Source organism: Miniopterus schreibersii, assembly GCF_964146895.1.
Source record: "Miniopterus schreibersii genome assembly, chromosome: X".
Classification (NCBI taxonomy): domain Eukaryota; kingdom Metazoa; phylum Chordata; class Mammalia; order Chiroptera; family Miniopteridae; genus Miniopterus; species Miniopterus schreibersii.
This window is the reverse complement of record NC_138104.1, coordinates 58,473,327-58,495,490: the sequence shown is the minus strand read 5'-3', so window position 1 is coordinate 58,495,490 and position 22,164 is coordinate 58,473,327. Positions and strand designations below refer to the sequence as shown.

The 22,164-nt window shown below is 36.8% G+C and overlaps 1 protein-coding gene across 3 annotated transcripts in view; it reads left to right on the top strand.

The window, feature by feature from the left end:
• The window catches only part of KIF4A (kinesin family member 4A), a 126,185-nt gene that overhangs the window by 82,650 nt on the left and 21,371 nt on the right, over window positions 1-22,164 (top strand). For all 3 annotated transcript variants that reach the window (XM_081126622.1, XM_081126623.1, XM_081126624.1), the window contains 6 exons: window positions 5,805-5,908; window positions 6,846-6,990; window positions 7,720-7,830; window positions 14,144-14,227; window positions 14,973-15,086; window positions 21,891-22,046. In XM_081126622.1, coding sequence (XP_080982748.1) covers window positions 5,805-5,908; window positions 6,846-6,990; window positions 7,720-7,830; window positions 14,144-14,227; window positions 14,973-15,086; window positions 21,891-22,046 — 714 coding nt within the window. The remainder of the gene's footprint in view (window positions 1-5,804; window positions 5,909-6,845; window positions 6,991-7,719; window positions 7,831-14,143; window positions 14,228-14,972; window positions 15,087-21,890; window positions 22,047-22,164) is intronic.

The window sequence follows — 22,164 nt, the reverse complement described above, 5'->3', positions numbered from 1 at the left end:
GTGTTCTGAGTTTTTCTATTGTAGTCTAAAGTTTCTTGAACATCCTTATGGCCATTTCTTTGAATTCTTTATCAAGAAAATTACTTATCTCCATTTCATTAGGGCTTTTCTCTGAGTTTTTCCTTGTTCCTTCATTTGAGGCATATCCTTTTGCTTTCCCATTTTGTTTGACTTTCTGTGTTTATTCCTGTGAGCTGGATAGAATAATTCTCTTCCAATCTGAAAGAGTAGTTTCTGAGTAGACTGTGTGTCAAATAGTTTTGGCAGGCAGGTTGTAGTTGGGGCAGGTGTGTGCAGTGCCTGGTGTGTCACCTGGGCTGAAGGGGTGTGTTCTGAGTGGGGTAGCCTGGTATGTGCTTGCTTCCTTGCCCTTATAATCTGGGTGGGGTTGCGTGATGTACATGGGGCTGCTCGCTGGGCTTTTGGAGTGCCCTGTTGCTTTAACTGTCTGTGATCTGAGCTGGGCCTGTGCAGGGTTGCTTTGTGACCTTGCATCTTTAGACCCCACCTACTCCCCTCCCTCTCCCATTGGGCCAGGCCTGTGTGCAGGCACCTCAGCACTTTGCTAGTTCTACTCCCTTTCCAAGCAGCACAGCTCCTTGTACTCTCAGCCACACCCCTCTCACTCCATAGGCATCCCTGTGTGCATGCCCTGTTTCTTAAATTATCCTCAGTCAGAGCAAGGTCTAGGCGGAGCCACTCTGCCTGTTGCCCTACTAGTTCAGCCCTTTCTCCTGTTGGGGCAGCCTTCCATGGGCGCACACAGCAATACTTTGGTAGTTCTGAACTCTCTCCTGGGCGGGGGCAGGAACTCCTGCCATGGGTGGGTCCACAGTAGCACCCCACTTACTCCACATGGGGCATTCCTGCATGTGGGTACCGCAAAGTTTTTCTAACCACATTTTCTTCTGGTTGGGCGGACCCACTTATGGGTGCAGCAGTGCCCCACTATCTCCGTAATTTCTCTGTAATGGGCAGTCCTGTGTGTAGGTACCAATAGCATTGTGTCAGCTCCACACTCTTTCTAGGTGGGAGAGCCCCACATGACCACACAGTAGCACCCCACTATCTCTGCACTTTCTTTGGACAGGAAAGCCCTGAAAGTGGGTACTGCAGTGTTCTGTAGGCTCCATACTTTGTCCAGGAAGAGGAACTCTTTGTGTGTGCAGCCCAGTGGGAGTGCAAAGCAGCTGCACCTGCTGGATAAATCTCCAGGTGGAGAGTCCCCTTGTATGTACACTTTGGCACTCTCCTGTTTCTGCCAGGTCTAGCTCAAGTAGGGGTGGCTGGGGACATGCTATAGCACCCTACAGGTCCACCAGAGAACCTGGATGGAGCTCCCACCTGTTGTCCAGGTTCAGGAAAAACATAAACAATGGCTCTCACCCACTCCTCCAGTGCTGGATTGTTCTCTCTGCTCCCGGAGAGCTCTTGTGGTTCCCCAACCTTCTCTAGGCGGTCACTCTCTCTTGTTTGTTCTGCACAGGGTGTTCAATGGGCTCACAGTTGTCTCTTAGGAGGATTTGCTCTGAATACAGGTGTATATTTGATGTATTATTGCAAGAGGGTGACTTCAGCATCTACCTATGCTACCATCTTGGACCGACTCTAATAATCTCATTTTTACATTTACTTAGTCTTCTATGTACCTGTCAATAATTTATCTCCAAACTTCTTAACAGAATGATAAAATTCCTCTCAATGTGGTCAAATATACCAGATAATTTATCAATCCATTTCTTTTTTGAAGACAATCCTCCTGGAATCTTCTGTCCTGGTTTGCTTTCTCTAGACCTATTGCCCAGCCATCAACCTGTGACCATCATCCCGGGAACCTGCTTCATGTCTCATGTGTATATTGAAACAGATTTTGTGTCTTCTTCCTTCTTGGGATACTCCTTTGTGTAGGTAGAATACAATCCTAGTAGCTTTCTAAGAAAGTGTACATGAAAGGGAAACAATTGCATGCTTACAAATGGCTTTTTGCTGTTCCTCTTACACTTGTTAGCTTGACTGGATTTAGAATTCTATAATGGAATTTTTAAAAAATTTTGAAGGCTTTGCTCCATTGTCTTCTATTTCCAATGTTACTGTTAAGAAGTCCATTGTAATTCATGTTGGTTTTTATTTGACCTGTATTTTTTTTTCCTCTGGACACTTTCAGGATCTTTTCGTTGTCCCAAAGTGTTATTTCATTTCGGTGATGAGCCTTGGTATGGGTCTTTTCTCATTTATTGTGCTTGGTGCTTGGTGTGTCCTTTCAATCTAGAAATTTGTGTTCTCCTTTAATACGAGGTTTCCTAGCATTGTTTCTTTGCTAGTCTTCTATTCTTTTTTTTTTCTCCTTTCTTTCTTTCTTTCATGGATGTAGTGCTCATCTCTAAGGATATAAATTAAATTTTGTTGAGGTTTTCTTCTTCCTACCTTACCTCTGTTTCCTCCAAATTTCTTACTTTAGTGTTTTTGTTTTGGTCTTTCAGGTAAGAAACATGCCTCAAATTTCTAGTGATCTTTAGCTGTCCATTTATATTTAACAGTGAGGTACTAAAAAACAATAGGAAGTTCTGTATGCATGGGTTTCTCTTGGGCTAATCAGTTTCTAATAAAGAAATCTCTCATTCATTCTCCTACCTGGAGTTATGTGGGCAGAGTGGTGGTATGCCCTATTTTTGGTAACCCAGAGAAAATAAGGGAATTGGAGTCTCTCCAGTCATATACAGACTTATATTTAATTGTCTATCAGCAGTATGATACTTTATCGTTGCCTTCCATCGTCTGCTGTCTGTGAGTTGAGTCTGTCAGGTTTGGTGTGTCCAGAGGAGACACCTCTGCTCCTCTCTCTAGTTCTATGGTATAAATTGGCTTTTTTCTTGCCATTTGTCCTACAGGAGTCATATTTTAGCTTTTCAACTCTGCTTACTCAGTCATTACTTACCCAACTGTTTTCCTTTTCCAAAATGTGTTTATATCTTTTAACTGCTCTCTTCATCCTTGCTGACTTATACCCTTCTTTTAGGTCACTTTAATGGGATTTTAGGAGGGAGCAAGTTAAATATGTAGCTCAATCCTCCTTGTTAACAGAACTTAAAATGAAGCTTTTTTTAGGTTGAATGCATTTTAGCTTTTGCAGGGTAAACAAAGGATTAATAGTTTGAAAAAGTATTCCTCTCTTCTTGTACTCTTGCCTAGAAACATGGGGATATGTCCCCCCAGTGTGCTAACTATATGAGGAGTTGCTACTAAGGAGCTATAGCTATAGCTGTAGTAAGATATCTTGTCCTTTTTCCCCTTGAAATCAAACATACTTGAGCTCCAAAACCTAACAGTTAGGGGAACATGAATGCTGTATACCTGAATTAATATAAAATAATAATGAATGTAAACTGTAATTGAAAAGTAAAATTTAAGTTAAAAAGGAATCTTAAAGAGGAAATAAATTCTTAATGTAAACAGTAATTTTTAATCACATGTAAATCACTGTCTCTCTTTTTCTAAGAAATAAGGTAATTTTTTGTTCTAAACAGTACTTTTTCTCTCACTGTGAAGCATTGCCATAGAAAAATTTGAGGAGGTATAGGTTCTGACTAATGAAGATTACAATGAGTTATAGTAGCCCAGGACTCAAATATTTGAATAATTCCTTTTGTGGAGTTGGTGAGACAATTATTGACTGAATATGGTATATATAATGAAGACATACTATTTTTTACCCATCTGATTGGTGCAAATTTGGAAGTGTAGTAATATCAAATGTTGACAAGGGTGCAGGAAAACAGGTACTCTCATACATAGCTAGCAAGAGTGTAAATTGGAATAGCCACTTTGGAGGACAATTTGTCAGTATCTATTGAAATTGAAAATGTGTACCCTCCGTGATCCTGTAATTCCACTCATCTCTAGCCTAGAAAAACCTTGCACAAGTGCACAGAAAGCATGTACAAGAATATTTCATTATAGCAAAAAAACAGAATGAGATAGATCTATATATGCACTGATATAAATAAATCTCCAATACCAGGTTTTTAAAAAGGCAAGTGACAGAATAATATATACACAAAGTGTAACTCTATTTATCTATAATACACTTCAATATGTACACACACATACATATATGCACATTTGTGTGTATACATATTATATTTTATATCTGTTTACACATATTCTAGTATGCTAGACATTTTCTACAATATATTTATTAAATACATATATAGTCTATGCACTTTCATATATGTGTAAATGTCTAGAATATATAAACATCTAGAAAAATATCTGGAAGGTCTGGATTAAGCTAATAACAGTGGTTACTTCTGGAGAGGGGACTGAAATTTTGGCAGGGGTGAGGCAGTCAGGGGAACTTGCCCTTTATATGTATTATCTGGACTTTTTTTTATAAGAATGTTTTCATGTGTTAGTTCTGTAAGTATACACAGACATACACATCCATTATTGCCAGTTTAAATATGCAGAGTAACTATAAAGCAATGAGATGGATTTTTATTGGTTATACTGAAGTGGCTCAGTATATTTCATGGAAAACAGTTCTTGCCTATTTAGAAAGCTTGTCTGATAAAGCCCCACCTAACCTGCCTCTGCTCTTTGTGTGATTTCACTGCTGGTCTAATGCCTACATCTTCTTAGCTGTCAACCACTTGGCCACCCATTTTCCATAAATCATTCTTGGTTATGATAACAGGAAGGAATCTGTTCATTCAGGTTTCCCAATCTTGAAAACTACCAAACTTCAGTTTCTAGAATTTGTTTCCTAAATTCATGCAGAACTACAGTTGCTATTGAATACATATGTTTGAAAGTTCTGAACATAAGGATGTTTGTGCGCTCTTTACAATTTACAAAATGTCTTTACTTTTTTGTCTTATTTGATCTTCACAACAACTCTGTGAGGTAAGTGGTGTTGTTAACTATTTACATAGATAGGGAAACTCTTGGTGATCCCCACAACCACCTGCAGGTTCAACAATTCACCAAGGAGGACTTAGGGGACTCAGCATATGTCATACTCACAGCTAAGATTTATTAGAGTGAAAGGACATAAAGCAAAATCAGCAAAGGGAAAAGGCACATGGGGCAAAGTCTGAAGGAAACCAGGTGCGAGCTTCCAAGAGTCTTCTCCCAGTGGAATCACACAGCATGTACCTACTTTTTCCAGCAATGGGTTGCGACAACATATCTGAAATGTTGTCTATCAGTGAGGTTCCTCTAAGCCTAGGAATCCAGGGATTTTACCAGGGGTCATTCATGTAGGTATTCTCTGCCTGGCATATACCAAAATTCTAGACTCCCAAAAGGAAAGCATGTACTCAGGATAAATCATATTGTTTGCACAGTTTAAGCATAATGAGTCACTCTTGTCAGTTAGAGAATGGTGGGAACCCTACCAAATTCCAAGTTTCCAGACATGAGCTATGCGCCAACCTTACAAGCAGGCATTTTTTTTATTGAGAGTATTATAGATGTCCCCCCTTTCCTTTTTTAAAGATAGTAATCTCATGCCTGCTATATTAACTCTGTTCTGCACAGAAACTAAGGCTAAAAGAAATGAAGTGACCTTCCCTAAGATATTTAGATAGTAAGTGCTGGAATCAAGGCTCAAGCCCAGCCCTTTGGTCCAAGTCCATACTTTTCCCACTACATAACATTAAATCCATCAAATCAAGTACAAATGTTTTTAGTATGCGATTAAAGTGGTGAAATTAAGTGCATAGTTCCTTAAATGTGGAATGTTGAAGTGATTTTCTTCCTGTGCCTTTAATGCCTTCTTTCTCTCTGACCTATAACTTTTGTAGGATAACATTAAAAATCTAGAATTGGAAGTCATCAATCTGCAAAAGGAAAAGGAAGAATTGCTTCTTGAACTTCAGGCAACAAAGAAGGATGTTAACCAAGCCAAGTAAGAAGAAAGTCAATAAATATTACATCAAGTTCCTATTATGTATGAAGAGCTGTAGAGGAAACAGAGAAGTAAAAGAGCCATTTCCTGCAACCACAAAATTTAAACTTAGTTGTGGAGGGGGAGACCTAAAGAAAAGTTAATTAATTGAGATTTTAAATAACATCTCATGATGACAGTAAAAGAACTCCATGACACAGCATATGATTAGTAGCCAGATAAATTTCTTAGTCAGTAATTGCTTTAAGAGGCAGGAGATATTAGTTTGGGCTGGCATGATCAAGGAAAGCTTTACAAGAAGTTAGCATTTGAGCTGGATTTTGAAAGATTATCAGACCTACCAGTCGGCAACAGTTTATCCCTGCTCTGGTGGTAAATTAGCTTGTGAATAGAACTAACATCTGGGCTAGTAAGCGAAAAATCAATCTAGCCATTTCTTAGTTAAGAATAAAGCCAAGTCAGATAAACAGAATATCCTACTCTCCCTCAAACCTCCGCCTTATTGGCTATTCTACCTTCATTTTACTCAGTGACTGTTGTATCTTTCTATTGAGTCTAAAGGTCATGTTCTTAAAAGTAATGCTGAATGTTAACTTTCTATCTCATACTTCTGTAATAATCAGAATTATTTCCTAAAGCTAAAGTGAAGTGAAATGGCTTCAAAGAACCATCCTTTTAACACATAGTGGTATGGGTGGGGGGGGGGGTATTGAGGCAATCACATTGTTATATACTCAGAAAGTTGTTCTTTGACTCTGTATTAAGCCCCCATTATTGAGACTGTTTTGATTGTTTGGGTGGTATTCATATTTGAAGATGGCTATGTGACTGGCCACCTATTTTATATCAGGGTTGTGAGCCTGTGAGTCTAATACTATGTCTTTTGAAGTCAGGCTTTGCTGCTCCTAGTCTTCATTTCTACAGCATCTGTGTTTAGGTTGAGTGAGCGCCGCCGCAAACGTCTCCAGGAGCTAGAGGGTCAAATAGCTGATCTAAAGAAGAAACTGAATGAACAGTCAAAACTTCTGAAGCTGAAAGAATCCACAGAGCATACCATCTCCAAACTGAACCAGGAGATACGGGTATTAAACTCTATCTATGCATTTGCCCTACTGAAACTTACAAACATAGGTGTTCCATTTGGAATTATACTACATAGGTGTTTTCAGGTGAGAAAGTAGCAGGCAGGGTCATCATTTCAAGTGTGTAAATCTCCACAAAAGTCCCTTTTGCAGAACATTATTCGTAGTGGTCATCTAGAATCTGAATAACAAAACCCTTCTTTGACATTCAGAATTTAATGTTAGATTCCCTGAAAAACAAAGGGCAATGATACCTTAATATTTAGTGGTAATATCCTGACCACCTTCCATGATTATGTGGAATAATTTCATAAAGTAGTTGCAAAATTACAAATACCTAGAGACAATATTCAACTTATCTGCCAAGTAGTTGCTTCAGGCCACTTGTACTGAAACCTTCAGATACAATGGTTGCTAGGTGGATTTGTCCTTGAGACTTAGTAAATATTTCCTTGAAATTTCATTTATATAGCATGAATTTAGGGCTGGATTTAGCTTGTAAGTACATTTTTGCTTTTATTTCTATTTGTTATTTGTGTTTATTTGTATAGTCTATACTCAGAAAACCTGTGCAAGCATAACAAGGGCTATTGCAAGCATAATCATAAAGTCTGTTGGTGGCCTTCTCAGCTTAGTTTTCTCTCTTCTTAATGGTTAGTCGGTCCATATGCACATCAACCTAGAATAAATGCAGATGACTGATACTTGTACTGGCTTTTGTTTTTACAGGTGATGAAAAACCAGCGGGTACAGTTAGTGCGTCAGATGAAAGAGGATGCTGACAAGTTTAGACAGTGGAAACAACAAAAAGACAAAGAAGTAATCCAATTGAAAGAACGGGTAAGTACCAGAGGGACGGTGGAGGGGGGTGGGTGGAGGTGGGCAAAGGTGGGGAATGGGGACATCTATAATAGTGTCAACAATAAATATAAAGTAACAAAACAAAAACAGGTAAGTAACTACACTCCTCAAGGATAATAAACCCTTCTCTGGGCTGACTAACATTAAATCATTTTTTCAAATAACTGGTGTCTCCAAAAAATGTGACACATTCATGAATTTAACAGCTATTTATTAAATGTCTACTGTGTGCAAGGTACTATCCACTAGATACCCTGGAATATAGGAAGATGGGTAGTATATAAATCCTGCCCTTGACGAATGCCTGGTGTAAGGGGAAGATGAGACAAAAACATGGTTTTCTCCAATATAAGGCATAAAGAGATCTGTGCTTTACGAATGGTCTAAAACACCAAAGTAGTTAAGAAAGGGAAGCAAGCTTCCAGTTGGAGTGAAAAGATGATAGGTGAACAGGCCTTGAATATTAAGGAGGATTTTGATAGAGATAAATGCAGGCATTCCAGATAGATGAAACAGCAGGAGATGACAACTTTGTAGGCATATTCGAGGAATGGCTAATGGTCCAGGTGGGATGAAGGATAGTAGTAAAAAGTTCCGTTGGAAAGACAAGTTGAAGCTGGATTGTTAAAGATCCAAGAAGTTTGAACTTTATTTTCTTAGCAGAGTAAAGATTTTTAAGGTTTTTGAGAAACAATGTGATATCAGCAAAGTACTACTTTAGAAAGATATGTCTGGGAGTAATGTGTAGAACAAACTGAAGTATTGAGAAACCGGAGGCCAGAACACAAGTTAAGAAGATGTCGTATTATCCAGAAAGATAGTTAGGGCCTGAATTAGAGTAGTAACAGCATTCTTGGAAAGGACATTGATTTGGAGAAATTTTTAGAATTGGCCAGAATGTGATATGTTGGGTCAAGAAATAAGGAGAGAAGTACCTTCAGAATGGTAGGTAGCATGAGGAGATTTGTGGACTCAGTGAAAGAAGCACAGCTGATAAAATTTATAAAAACAACCATAAAAATCTCTGGAAATTGTCCTAAGGGCATATAGCAAATAAACAATTATTCAAGGAACTCTACTAAATCTCAGTAAGAACAGCAAGAGTCTGTGGCATTTGAGCCACGGCCAGCTCCCTCCCCTTACCCCCCAGTTTCCGTTCTATGGCTGTGGTTTCTTCTGTTTCATCCCCTTAGCTCCATGTTACTGAAGCTCTGTTTCAGGCAAGAGCAGCCAAGAGGTCTGTGTATCCCTTCTTCCACCTAGCCCCCATGCATAGGGTGGAAACTCTGCCCCTGCTTTAGAAAGCCAGGAGTACTGGGGCCTGATTGTCCCAACCCATGTAACCATAGGATGGAGGTTTCATGTCAGGAGAGGCAAGCCAAGAAAAATAGCCAGCATCCTACTTAGAACAGAAATGTTACTCTAGGAACTAGGCTGCGGTCCCTGCCCCCAGGTCCTTAGCGAAAGTTCTGCCCAGGGGGAGAGGCAGGCCATAGGAACAGCCATAGGAATGCTGCCTTCCATAAGGGGACTGACTTTATTTGAAGAAAGAGTTTGGAGAAGTTAAAACCTGAAGGTGCTATCAACCAAGAATCTTATAGAGAGCAAAGTTTTCTTTCAAAAATGAAGGCAAAATAATGACATACCCGGATAAACAAAAGCCAAGTAAATTTGTTTTTAGCAGATCTACATTACAAGAAATACTAAAAGAACTGCAGACTAAGGCAAGTGATACTGACAGTAATTTGAATCTGCACACACACAAAAAAACAAAAACAAAGAGTGCCAATAAGGGTATTACATAGATCATTCTAAAAGAGTATAATTATATATTACATTTCCTTTCTTCTCTTAATGTTTTGAAAAGCAATTGTATAAAATAATATGTATGTAATTGTACTGATGGGCCTATAATATATAGAAACATATCTTTGACACTAATGACATAAAGGAGGTGGCTGGAGGCAAAGTTGTATTTGAGTAACAAAATTACATCATACAGTAACATGAATCTACAGGAAGAAATGAGGAGAAACAAATGGTAAATAACAAATTCGATCAACATGTATTTGCTTTCCTTTTAGCTCAGCTTGTTTCAAGGACATAAAGTAATAATTATAATTATTTTTGGTTATATATTGATGTAATATGCATAACAATAATAACACAAAAAAAGGAAGAGAGAACAGAGCTATACAGGAATAACATTTCTATATCTCACTGGAATTAAGTTAATATAAATCTTTAGTAGATTCTGATAAGATATTTATTATAAGCACTAGAGCAATCATTAAGAATATAACTCAAAAAATAAAGTGAAATAATCATTAAAGTAATTAATATGCCATATTACAAAATATTCATATTCACTTAATGTGAAGAAAAGCAGTAAAGGAAGAATGAAGGAACAAAAAAGATAAAAGATAGAAAACAAAAACTAAGCTTGAAAACATAAATCCAGTCATATCAATAATAACATAATTTAAGTGGATTAAATAATCTCATCAAAGGGCAGAGACTGTCAGACTGAATTGAAAAAAACAAGATCTATAACAAGATATGGTATCTACAGAAGACACATAATGGATTCAAAGATACAAATAAGTTGGAAGGATGGAAAATGATCTACCATTCAAACATCAACCATAAAAATGCTAAAGTGGCTATACAGACAAAATACACTTTGGAACACAGATTGTTACTAGAACTAAAAAGGAACATTTTATAATGATATGAGTCCATCCATCAGAAAGATATAAAAATTATAAAAATATACCCCTAACAACAGAGCCCCAAAACAACATGAAGCAAACACTGACAGAAATGAAGGACAAAATAGACAAATCAAAAATTATATTTGGACATTTCAATACCCCATTTTCACTAAAAGATAGAGCAACTAGGTACAAGATCAGCAAGGATATAAAATACTTCAACAATATTATAAACTAACTAGACCTAACAGACGTCTATAGAATACTCCAACCAACAACAGCAGGCTATATATTCTTCTCAAGTGCACATGGAACATTCTCCAGGGCAGACCATATGTTAGGCCATAAAACATGCATCAATGTTTTTTAAAGGATTGAAATAGTGCAAAGTATGTTTTCCAACAAATTTAGGAAATTCACAAATGCACTCCTAATTAAATAATAGATCAAAGAAGAAATCACAAGAAAAACTTGAGATGAAATTAAAACAAAGACACAACATACCAAAACTTACGGGATGCAGCTAAAGGGTGCTTAGAGGGAAATTTATAGTTGTAAGTGCCCATATTAAAAATGAAGAAAAGTCTCAAGTCAATAAGCTTAGCCTTCTACTTTAAGACACTGAAAAAAGGAAGAGCAAACTAAACCAAAGCTAGCAGGTAGAAAGAAATATTAAGAGTGGAAATTAATGAAATAGAGAACAGGAAACAATAGAGAAGATCAATGAAACCAAAAGTTGGTCCTTTGAAATGATAAATACTGACAAACTTTAGGTATGCTTTATAAGAAAAAAAGAAGATTCAAATTACTAAAATTCCGAGTGCAAGAGGGACCATCACTACTAATCTTTCAGAAGGAAAAAATTATAAGGGAATATTATGAACAACCGTATGCCAACAAATTAGAAAGCCTTGATGAAATGGAAAAATTCTTGGAAAGATGAAAACTACTGAAACTGCCCTAGCCAGTTTGGCTCAGTGGTTAGTGTGTCAGCCCGTGGACTGAAGGGTCCCGGGTTCGATTGCGGCCAAGGGCACGTAACTCAGTTGCAGGAGCAATCCCTGACCCCTCTTGGGGTGTGTGCATGAGAGGCAACCAATCGATGTATCTCTCACATCGATGTTTCCCTCCCCATCTCTCTCTCTCTCTCTCTCTCTCTCTCTGAAAAAGCAATGGAAAAAATATCATCCAGATTTAAAAAACAAAAACAAACAAAAAAGAAAACTACGGAAACTGACTAAAGAAGAAATAGAAAATTTTATAACAAGAGATTAAATTAGTAGTTTAAAACTTCCCAGAAAGAAAAGCACAGGCGCAGACAGCTTCACTAGTGAGTTCTATCAGACATTTAAAGAAGAAATAATACCAAATTTTCAGAAACTTTCAAAAAACAGGGAACAGTGTTTCTCTCATACCAAAACCATACAAAGACATCGTAAGAAAAGAAAGCCACAGACCAATATCTCATGAATATAAATGTGAAAATCTTCAACATAAAACTAACAAATTGAGTCCAGCAACATATAAAAAGAATGATACACCATGACCAAGTAAGATCTAAAAACCTGCAAAGCTTCTTTAACATCTGAAAATCAAATAATGTAATATACCACATTATTAGAATAAAGGATCATCTCAATAGACACAGAAAAGCATTTGACAAAATTCGACATCCTTTCATAATTAAAGCACTCAAAAAACAACTAGAAAGGAACTTCCTCAGCTTACTAAAAGGTCATTTATGAAAACCCTGCAACTAGCGTCATACTTAATGATGAAAGACGGAATACTTTCACCCTAAGATCAGGAACAAGACAAGGATATCTGCTCTTGCCGTTTCTATTCAACATTGTCCTGGTGGTTCTAGCCAGGGCACTTAGGCAAGAAATATATATAAAAAGCATCCAGATTGGAAAGGAAGAAGCAAAACTATCTCTGTTAGCAGATAACATGATCTTGTATATAGAAAACCCTAGAAAATCTAAAAAACTATTGGAACTAATATACGACTTCAGCAAAGTTGCAGGATATCAGTTCAACATATGAAAATCAGTTGTTTTCTATACACTAGCAACTAACAATTTAAAAATGAAATTAAGAAAGCATTTCATTTATAATAGCATCAATAAGAATAAAATACTTGGGAATAAACTTAACAAAACAATTTTAAGACTTAGACACTAACAACTACAAAACATCATTGAATTAAAGATCTAAATAAATGAAAATATAAACCATGTTTATGGGATGGGAAAACTTCATATTCTTGTTTGTTTGTTACTCCTCACCCCAGGATACTTTTTCCATTCATTTTTTTTTTAGAGAGAGTGGAAGGGACGGAGGAGTGGGGAGAGAGAGAGACACATCTGTTGGTTGCCTCCCGCAGACGCCCCAACCGGGGCCGGGGAAGGAACCTGCAACCCAGAAACATTCCCTTGACCCGGAATTGAACCCTCAGGCCGGCTCTCTAACCACTGAACCATGCCGGCCAGGGCATGCACTTCATATTCTTAGGATGGAATACTCCCCAGATTGATGTACAGCTTTGACACAATCCCAGTCAAAATTCCACCTGGCTTATTTGCAGAAATTCACATGCTGATCCTAAAATTCGTATGGAAATGCAAGTGAACCAGAATAGTCATAACAATTTTAAAAGAGAAGAGTAAATTTGGAAATGTCACATCTATCGCCCTTTTTTTAGTGTGTTGAGAACACTTAAGATATACTCTCAGCAAATTTTAAGTATACAATACAGTATTATTAACTATCGTCACTATGCTATACATAGATCCCGAGAACTTGTTCATCTTATAACTGAAATTGTTTACCCTTTGACTGACCTTTTCCCCATCCCCCAGTCCCTGGTACCACTGTTCTACTCTCTGGTCCTGAGTTTGACTTTTAGATTCCACATATAAGACATCATACAGTATTTGTCTTTCTCAGCCTCGTTTATTTCTCTTACCGTAATAGCCTTCAGGTTCATCCATGTTGTTTCAAATGGCAGGGTTTCCCTTCTTGTTTATGCGTAAATAATATTCCATTGTGTATATGTACCATATTTTTGTTATCATTCATCTTTTCATATCTTGGGTATTATGAATAATGCTGCAATGAATATGAGAATGCAGATATCTCTTCAAGATACTGGTTTCATTTACTTTAGATATATAACCAATAGTGGAATTGCTAGATTTTACAGTAGTTCAATTTTTTAATTTTTTGTTGTTAATCATCACCCGAGGATATTTTTTCCATTGATTTTTAGAGAGAGTGGAAGGAGGGGTGGGGAGAGAGAGAGAGACATCGATTGGTTGCCTTCCACACATGCCCCTACCAGGGCAGAGACCGAACCTGCAACCCAGGTATATGCCCTTGACTGGGACTTGCACCCAAGACCCTTCAGTCTGAGGGACGATGTTCTACCCACTGAGTCACACCCACCAGGGCCTATTTTTAATTGTTTGAGGAACCTCTTGTTTTCCATAATGACTGTACCATTGAAAGACTCTTTAGTTACATAATAAGATTTTATTTTAGCTAGCTGAATAAAAGTCTGGTTTATTTCTTCTCAGGAACGAAAGAGGCAATATGAGCTGCTCAAACTTGAAAGAAACTTCCAGAAACAATCTAATGTGCTTAGACGTAAAACTGAGGAGGTAAGAAAATCCAGTCTGCTAGGTCAAGTGTATTGCTTAGATGCCGGCAAAGTAGTATTCCTTAAATGATCCACTGTCCTCAGAAACCGGGATTGCCAATCTTTTTTTCCCCTAATTCTCACCCAAGAATACGTTTTTACTGATTTTAGAGAGAGAGGAAGGGGGAGAGAGAGAGAAACACTGATGTGAGAGAGAAACATCGATTGCCTCCCATACATGTTCCAACTGGGGACGGAACCAGAAACCCAGGCATGTGCCCTGATCAGGAATCAAACCCAAAACCCTTTGTTATACAGGACAATGCTTCAACCAACTGAGCCACCCAGGCAGGGCAGGGGATGCCAACCTTGACCAGCAATTCCTAAGTCTTGATCCCTGTTTATATGCCATGAACTCTGAGCAGATAGAAATGGTACTAGTCAAATAAGGATTTTTTTCTAATCAGGCTTGCTTTGTTCTAAAAATTCACAGAATAATATTGATATGTGACATTTCCAGACATTTTCAAGCCAATAGCACTTCCTTGAAATGTGTACCTCTTACCTAGGCTCTAAAGCAGTAACTGTTGACCAGAATCTGCTTTAGAACCTAGGGGAGGTGCACATCTGACGTGGACACTTATGAACTTGGTTCATATAGGAACTCAAACCATATAATTTTTTTATTTTACTTTACTAATGTGCTGGAAATTAGAATGCTCTTTTTATCCTTCAATTCAACATTACTGTGAGCTGTTTTTATTTAGGCAGCAGCTGCCAACAAGAGGCTCAAGGATGCCCTCCAAAAACAACGGGAGGTCGCAGATAAGCGGAAAGAGACTCAGAGCCGTGAAATGGAAGGCACTGCAGCTCGAGTGAAGGTATGGACAGCTTAAACGGTCATTTCCCTTTTGTACTGTTGTGGATGGAACATGGGAAATAGCTTTCTTTTTATTTAGAAGTAAACTGCAAAATCTGAATGTCTACCTGAAAGCCTTATTTCCTGAAGATATGAATATATGAATGGTTGTTAAAGACCAAGAGTAGAGAACCCTTTCTATCCCTGCCCCTTTTAAGGTTCAGTTAATTTTTTGGCAGTTCTCTTGAGGTATAATTGACCTACAATAAATCGTACCTTTTTAAAGTGTACAATTTAATAACTTTTGACGCAGATATGCACCCATGAAATCACCACAATCAAGATAACATCAACATCCATCATGACTAAAACTTTGTACCCCTTTGTAATCCTTCCATCCCCCCCCCACCCCTCATCTCAAGGTAACCATTAATCTGCTTTCTGTCATTATATATTTATTTTCATTTTCTAGAATTTTATAAAAATGGAATCATACAGTATTTTTCTCTAACTTTCACTCGACATAATTTGTTTGAGATTCATCCATGTGGTTGTGTGTATCAGTGCTGCTTTTTTTAATGCTGAGTGGCATCTCATTCTGTAGATACACCACAGTTTTTTTAATTAATTCACCTGTTGATTGACATGTTTCCAGTTTTTAACTATTACAGATATTGTACTGAATATTCATGTACAAGTCATTGTGTGCATACATGTTTTTATTTCTTTGGGTAGAAAACCTAGGAGTGGAATGGCTTGTATGATACATGTATATTTTAACTTTTTTGTTTATAAACAACAGTAATTTCTCACAGTCCTGGGGGCTGTCCAAGGTTAGGATGCTGGCAGATTCAGTTTCTGTTGAAGGCCTATTTCCAGCTGTCTTCTCCCTGTGTCCTCACATGTTAGAAGATGGTGTATACTTTAAGTTAAGCAACTGCCAAATTGTTTTCCAAAGTAATTGTACCATTTTACATTCCCACTAGCAATGTACGAGGGTTCTCATTGCTGTAGTTTCCCAACAATATGTAGTTTGAATATGGTCAGTCTTTTAAATTTTAGCTATTCTAGTAGATGGGTAGTGGTTTAGTTTTCATTTCCCTAATGACTAATGATGTTGAGCATCTTTTCATGTGTTTATTTGCCATATATATGTTTTATGAAATATCTGTTCAAATCTCTTCCCCATTTTTAATTGAGTTGTCTTTTTTCTTATTTTTGAGTTAGAATTCTTTATATATTCTAGATATATCTAACAAAAGACTTCTATGTCTTAGAAATATTTTCTCCCAGGCTGTGGTTTGCCTTTTAGTTTTTGTTTCGTTTGTTTGTTTTTTGGTAATCCTCACCCAAGGATATTTTTTCCATTGCTTTTTAGAGAGAGTGGGACGGAGGGAGGGGGGGAGAGAGGTAAAGAGAGAAAGAGAAACATCAATGTGAGAGAGACACATCAATTGATTGCCTCCTGTACTCCCTCCGACCACGGATGGGGATCGAACCTGCAACCCAGGTACGTGCCCCTGACCAGGAATTGAACCCTTGACCCTTTGGAACACAGGCCGATGCTCCAACCACTGAGCCACACCTGCAAGGATGCCTTTTAGCTTTTTAAATTTTGATGCCATCCAATTTATTGACATTTTTCTTTTATACTGTAATGATTTTTATGTCCTATTTAAGAAATCTTTGCCAAACCCAAGGTCACTAAGATTTCCCCCTAAACTTCCTTGTAGAAGTCACATAATGTTAAGCTTTATTCTTAGGTCTATGATTCATTTTGACTTGATACCTTTGTCATAATCAATTGTCCATAAGTCAATTTCTAGATTCTATTCCATTGATCTGCATGTCTATCCTTTATTACACTGGCTTTATAAGAAGTCCTGAAATCAGGTAGTATAAGTTCTCTAAAGTTGTTACTCTTTTTCAAAATTGGTTTGGGAAAATTAGGTCCTTTGCATTTCCATATAAAGTTTAAAAACAACTTATCAATTTCTACAAAAATCCTGCTAAGAGTTTGATTGGGACTGCATAGAATTTATAGATATATTTGAGGAGAATTTACATCTTAACAATATTGGGTCTTTTGATCCATGAACACAGTACACCTCTCCATTTATCTAAGTCTTTTATTTCTCTCAGCAGTGTTTTCGTTTTCAGTGTACAGGTGTTACACAGTTGTCAAATATATCCCTAGTTTCATATTTTTATGATACTGGAAATGGTTTTTTTAATTTCAATTTCCAACTTTTTGGACATGCTTGTTGGTTCTTGTAGCTTTTCTGTAGAGTCATTAGGATTTTCCACATAGACAATCATGTCATCTGCAAATAGGGACAATTTTTATTTTTTCTTATCTGCTCTATATGCCTTTGTTTTAACTTTGTCTTGCCTTATTGCACTTGCCAAATCTTCCAGTAAAATATTGAGTAGAGTAGGTGAAAGGAGACATCCTTGCTTTGTTCCCAATCTTATGGAAAAAACATTCAGTCTTTCACCATTAAGTATATTTGCTGTAGGTTTTTTGTATACATTCTTTATGAGGTTGAAGAAGTTCCTGTCTATTCCTAGTTTGCTGAAAGTTTTTATAATGAATGGATGTTGGATTTTTTTCAAAAGTTTTTTCTGAATCCTATTGAGATGATCTTATGGTTTGTTTGTTTTTACTTAATATGGCAAATGACTTAATTTTTTCAAGTTATTTTATTAAAACATAACTGGCATGTAGTAAGATTTACCCTTTTTAGTGTACAGTTCTGCAAGTTTTTATAACACATACAATTGTATAGCCACCACCACAATCAAGCTATAGAATAGTTCTATTATCCCCCCAATTTCCCCTCTACCTCTTTGTAGTCAAGTCCTCCCACATCCCTAGCCCTTGGCAAACATGGATTTGAATTCTGTCATTATTGTTTTCTTTTTGCATCAGTGTCATGTAAATAGAAACACAGTATGGCTTTCTTCACTTAACATAATGCATTTGAGATTCTTCCATGTTGTTACCTACATCAGTAGTTTGTGCCCTTTTTTACTTAGTGGTATTCCATTGAATAGATGTCCCACAGTTTGTTTATCTGTTTACCTTTTAAAGGATATCTTGGGTTTTCTTCTTGTTTTTGGTGATTGTGAATAACAGTGCTGTAAAAACATTCCAGGCAGGTTTCTGTGTAAGCATAGGTAATCACTTCATTTGGGTAAATATACCTAGGAGTGGGATTGCCGGGTCACATGGTAAGTGTATGTTTCACTGTATTAAGGAACTGCCAAATTGTTTACCCAGTTGTTCTTTGCTGATATATAGAAATGCAATCCATTTTTTATATTAATTTTTATCCTCTGACTGTATTAGTCTAGTAGTTATTTTGTAGGTTCTTTGGGATTTTCTACATAGACAATCATACCACATGTAAATAAGGTTTTATTCCTTTCTAATCTGCGTGTCTTTTATATCTTTTTTTTCCCCCTAGTACATTGGCTAGGACCTTCAGGATGATGTTGGATAGGAGTGGTGACGGTAGAAGCCCAGTCAGTCTTTCACCATTAAATATGATGTTAGCTGTAGATTTTTCATAGATTCCCTTTATCAGATTGAGGAAGTTCTTATCTAATATTAGTTTGCTGTAAGTTTTTATTCTGAGTGGATGTAAATTTTATCAAATGCTTTTGTCTCTAGTTTGTTGACTTGATAAATTACTTTTTAAAAATGGAAATTTATTGGAGTGACATTGGTTAATAGGAACATATAAGTTTTAGGTGTAGATTTCTATGATACAAGATCCGTATATTGCACTGTGTGCCCACTTTGATGTTTAAATATGGAACCAGCCTTACATTCTTTGGATAACTCCACTTGGTTGTGATATATCATCCTTCTCATGTATTGCAATACATAAAATTAAACTTTTGCTAAAATTAAAATTTTGTGTAAAATTTTTGCATCTGTGTTCATGAGGGATATTGGTCTGTTGTTTTCTTTTAATGTCTGATTTTGGTATCAAGATAATGCTGGCCTTTTAGAATGAGATGGAAAGTATTCCTTCCTCTTCAGTTGTCTGGAAGAGTTTGTATAGAATTAATTTTGTTTTTCCTTAAAAGTTTGGTACATTTCACAAGTTAAGCCATCTGGGCCTGAAGGATTTTTTATTAGTTTTTGTTTCTGTGGAGAGGGGCTTTAACTAACATTCAACTTTTTAAATAGATATAGGGTTGTTTAGGGTTATATATTTCTTCTTGAGTGAGCTTTGGTAGTTTGTGTCTCAGGGAATTCCATCTAAGTTATCAAATTTATTGGTGTGAAATTATTCATAATATTCCCTTTTTATCCTTCTAATGTCTATAAAAGCTATACTAATGCCATCTATCTCATTTGTGTTATTGATTTTTTGTGTCTTTTCTCTTTTTTCCTGATCAGTTTGGCTAGAGGTTTGTCAAAGAACCAGCGCATTCTTACAAAATGTTAAAATGGTAAATACTATGTTATGGATATTTTATCACACTAAGAAAATACCCAAAAAACCCCAGCTCATTAATTTTCGATCTGATCTTTATTATTTCCTTTGGATTTCATTGGCTCTTATATTTTATTTCAATTTTCTTTATTTTTTTTTAAATTACAGTTGACATTCAATATTATATTACTTTTAGGTGTACAGCTTAGTGGTTAGGCATTTATATAACCTACAAAGTGATCCCCCTGATAAGTCTGGTACTTACCTGGCACCCTACATAGTTATTACAATATTATTGACTATATTCCCTATGCTGTACTTTACGTCCCCATGACTATCCTGTAGCTACAAATCTGTACTTCTCTATCCTTCACCCTTTTTACCTAGTCCCCCACCACCATATCTGGTAACCTGAGGTCATTGACTTGAGTTCTTTCTTCTTTTTCTAATATAGGCATTTAGTGCTATAAAATTCCCCTTAAGTACTCTTAACAACATCCCACAATTTTTTATAGTTATGTTTTCATGTTAATTCAGTTCAAAATACATTCTAATTGCCCTGTTGGTTTCTTATTTGACCCTTGGGTTATTTAGAACTGTGTTATTTAGTTTCCAAATATTGGGGGATTTTTTCATATATCTTTCTGTTGCGATTTCTAATTTAATTACATTGTGGTTAGAGAACATTCTTTGTATGACTTGAATCCTTTTGAATTTATTGAGACTTCTTATGGCCTAGAATATGGTCAACCTTGGTCAATGTTCTATGCGTAAATGAGAAGAATGTGTATTGTGCTGTTTTGGGATAGTAGTTTATAAATGTCAGTCATGTCTATGTGACTGTGCTATTTATTTTCTGTGTTCTTGCTGGGTTTTTGCCTACTTGTTCTATCAGTTATTGAGAGGTGAATATTGAGATCTCCAACTAAAATTATGGATTTGTCTTTTTCTCCTTATAGTTCTCTCTGGTTTGCTTCATTTATTTTGAAGCTGTTGTTAGAGGCACAAACACTTAGTATTAATAAGTATTAGTTGATACCCTCATTATTATTAAATAATCTTTTCTACTCCTGGTAATATTTGTTCTGAAATCTACTTTTTGTGCTAATAACATGGCCCTTCATTCACTTTTTCCTTGTTTTTTTGGCTTCTTTTGGACCAGTTGAGTATTTTTATAATTCCACATTATCTCCTTTGTTGGCTTATATATGATTTTGTTCCACATATTTTGGTGCTTTATTAGGGGCATAAACAAAGATTAAGTTATCTTGAATAATTGACTCCTTTTCCATTATGAAATTTTATTTTATTTTTAATCCTTACCCGAGGATATTTTTCCCATTGCTTTTCAGAGAGTGGAAAGGAGGGGGGGGGGATGTAGAGGGAGAGAGAGAGAGAGAGAGAAACATCGATGTGAGAGAGACACATCGATTGGTTGCCTCCTGCACGCACCCTGACCAGGGCCAGGGATCGAGCCTGCAATTGATATAAGTGCCCTTGACCAGAATCAAACCCGGGACCCTTCAGTCTGAGGGCTGACACTCCAACCACTGAGCCAAACTGGCTAGGGCTGAAATTACCTTTTTTTATTCTTGGTAAAATTCTTTGATGTGAATTCTACATTACCTGATATTAATATATCCACTCCAGCTTTCTTTTGACTACTCTTATTATGGTATATCTTCTGATGTGAAAGTATTCTCAGGCATGGTTACTTTTTTGAAAATTGAATTTAGTTAATTTTGTTTGCTTAAAAATATTTCATTCCACCCAACCGGGCATAGCTCAGCAGTTGAGCATCGACCTAGGATCCAGGCAATCAGGGTTCGATTCCCAGTCAGGGCACATGCCCAGGTTGCGGGCTAGGCAGCCGATCAGTGACTCTCTCCTCATTGTTGTTTCTATCTCTCTCTCTCCCTCTCCTTTCCTCTCTCTGAAATCAATAAAGATATATTTTTTTAAAAAAATTAAAATGCAGATTTAAAAAAAAAATTTCATTCCTCTTTAAAGATTAAAAATGGATATCTATTTATTAAATAGAACAGATATAAAGAAAAATATACTTTAATTCTATATCATGACTAGATAAGGACAAAGGTTAGGAGAAAATAGAGAAGATAAAGACAGGGTGCAGAGAAATGTAGACTATCTGAAGAAAGATTTTCTGCAAAAAGTCTTTATTGTGACCTTTTAGGATATTGCTGTTAAAGGCTCTTAGAGAGCTATTGGAATTTTTGGTGAGTATAGGCACAGATGGAAATCTCACTTCTAGTTACTTGGACTCTGGTCCAAGGGAAATTAAGTCTAGAGCTGAATCTAGCGCATGGGCCAGAGACTCCTCATCCCTAACCCAACATCACTGATTACTCTTGTAGAGTTGGCTTGGAAATGAAATTGAGGTTATGGTCAGTACTGAAGAAGCCAAACGCCATCTGAATGACCTTCTTGAAGATAGAAAGATCCTTGCTCAGGATCTGGCTCAACTCAAAGAACAAAAGGAATCTGGGGAGAATCTACCTTCTAAATTCCGGGTAAGTGCCCTTATGGAAATATTTGACCAATTATCAGACTCCCCAGACACCCTCACTGCTTTGGAGGGTTACTTTCCTTTTAGTACTTCACCCTCATTCCCACTATTCTTCTTTACAG